The 1528-nt window shown below is 34.4% G+C and overlaps 1 protein-coding gene across 1 annotated transcript in view; it reads right to left on the bottom strand.

Moving 5' to 3' along the window:
* Nucleotides 1-1528, bottom strand: part of pepd (peptidase D) — a 16219-nt gene that overhangs the window by 4026 nt on the left and 10665 nt on the right. Inside the window, exons 9-11 of the mRNA XM_017303872.1 lie at nt 1077-1123; nt 667-735; nt 29-106 (exon numbers count right to left, since the gene is read on the bottom strand). Coding sequence (XP_017159361.1) covers nt 29-106; nt 667-735; nt 1077-1123 — 194 coding nt within the window. The remainder of the gene's footprint in view (nt 1-28; nt 107-666; nt 736-1076; nt 1124-1528) is intronic.

The raw sequence follows: 1528 nt of genomic DNA, 5'->3' as shown, positions 1-1528 counted from the left end.
TGATGAAAAACTACTAAAGTCTGCTCACCACATGTCTCCATCTTGAATTGTCTTGTCATTTGGAGCCCCAGCATGACCGTAGTGGAGGACAGAGGAATTATTGCCCCTGGTGGGAGCAAATGRGGAGGAAAGAAATCAATAACATTTCACAGCTTCAGCTCTCTGRTATACAGTTATTCTGCAATGTTTATAGATCATAAACTAACTGGCAATACAATTTTTTCTCTCGTGTTTTAAGCTCATAAACTCAAAAAGTGAGATATGAATCACTTTGTGTTTATTTCTCCAGATCACCCTGAAACGTCCCTGTAGGGCCGTTCACATGGCAACCCGACTACAGACTAATTATTGATTGTGTCAAGCTCTGTCAATTCACTGATTGGAATACTGTTTGAGATTAGAAAGTAGAGATTKCTCCCTGGAAACAAAGGCTACTTCTTCAGACTTTTAAGGAGTTTATGAAACWGATTCATTTGTAAGTATTTAAATAATTAAATGTGACTCTGCTTCAAAAAATACCTTAAATGCACTAAATCCTATAAGAAAAGTATGATAAACATGGATTTATGTGAGAAGGAAAGAAATGCTACGGAAATTGAACATCATCAAGTAAAAAGTAATAAACTTCAATAGTAGTTTATATTAATTTTATTAATAAAGCCTCACGTTCCACAGATGCAGGTGTAGGAAGTGTGTCGCATCCCGCCTTTGGAGTAGCAATAGTGCTGGAACAGACTTAAAAATGAAAACAGAAACACAGCATTACCACTGAGAAGCAAAGTAAACAATCTGAGCCCAGTCATCTTCAGTGAAAACGTTTGTCGTCTGCATTAAGTAACATTTATTTTACGGTCARGAACTTCAATGACCTTMGCAATCCTTGGTGGGATAATAAAGACAGAAGAACGGGTAGCTAATATTCTCTCTCTCTTTCCATAGAACAAATATAAAAATGAAAGACAAATATGAGCTAGAAGTCTCACAGCAATCTATCAGAACAAGGCGCTGTGCTTCCACRTCTCGTCAGCAAATGCAGAGCAGCAAATCCACTGATAAAGACTAAAATTACAACTTACCTTTCCATTTCATATTCTTTCTTTCCAGGTCTGGCGTTTTTCATCACCTACAACAAAGGGCAAATATAGATCATCATTAAGATTACATCAGAACTATCAAGAATGAATTATTAAGAAACTATTATGGTTAAAGTAATCTGAAACTAAATATCTGCGTCCACTAGATGCACATAAATCACTAAACGCATTATTTTTATTTTTTWAAAATTAAGGCAAAAATGGAATATYAATCCCACAACAAAAMAGGTGAAAACAATTTAAAAAATGGCATTAATGGACATCTTAGGGGCTTTTTGTGTTTTGTCTAGTCAAATTTTTAACAATTCCATTTATAAGTATGTCAAATTATTTCAGGGAAAAACAAGAAATAAAGAAAAAAATATACAGATCTAGCTCTCTGTTGTGAAAAATGCAGAAACAATTTACTGTCTGTGCCCAATAATTAAATTAAT

This window comes from Poecilia reticulata, linkage group LG3, assembly GCF_000633615.1.
Source record: "Poecilia reticulata strain Guanapo linkage group LG3, Guppy_female_1.0+MT, whole genome shotgun sequence".
NCBI lineage: Eukaryota > Metazoa > Chordata > Actinopteri > Cyprinodontiformes > Poeciliidae > Poecilia > Poecilia reticulata.
Note: the sequence above shows the minus strand (reverse complement) of the source record. Positions and strands in the feature narration are given on the sequence as shown.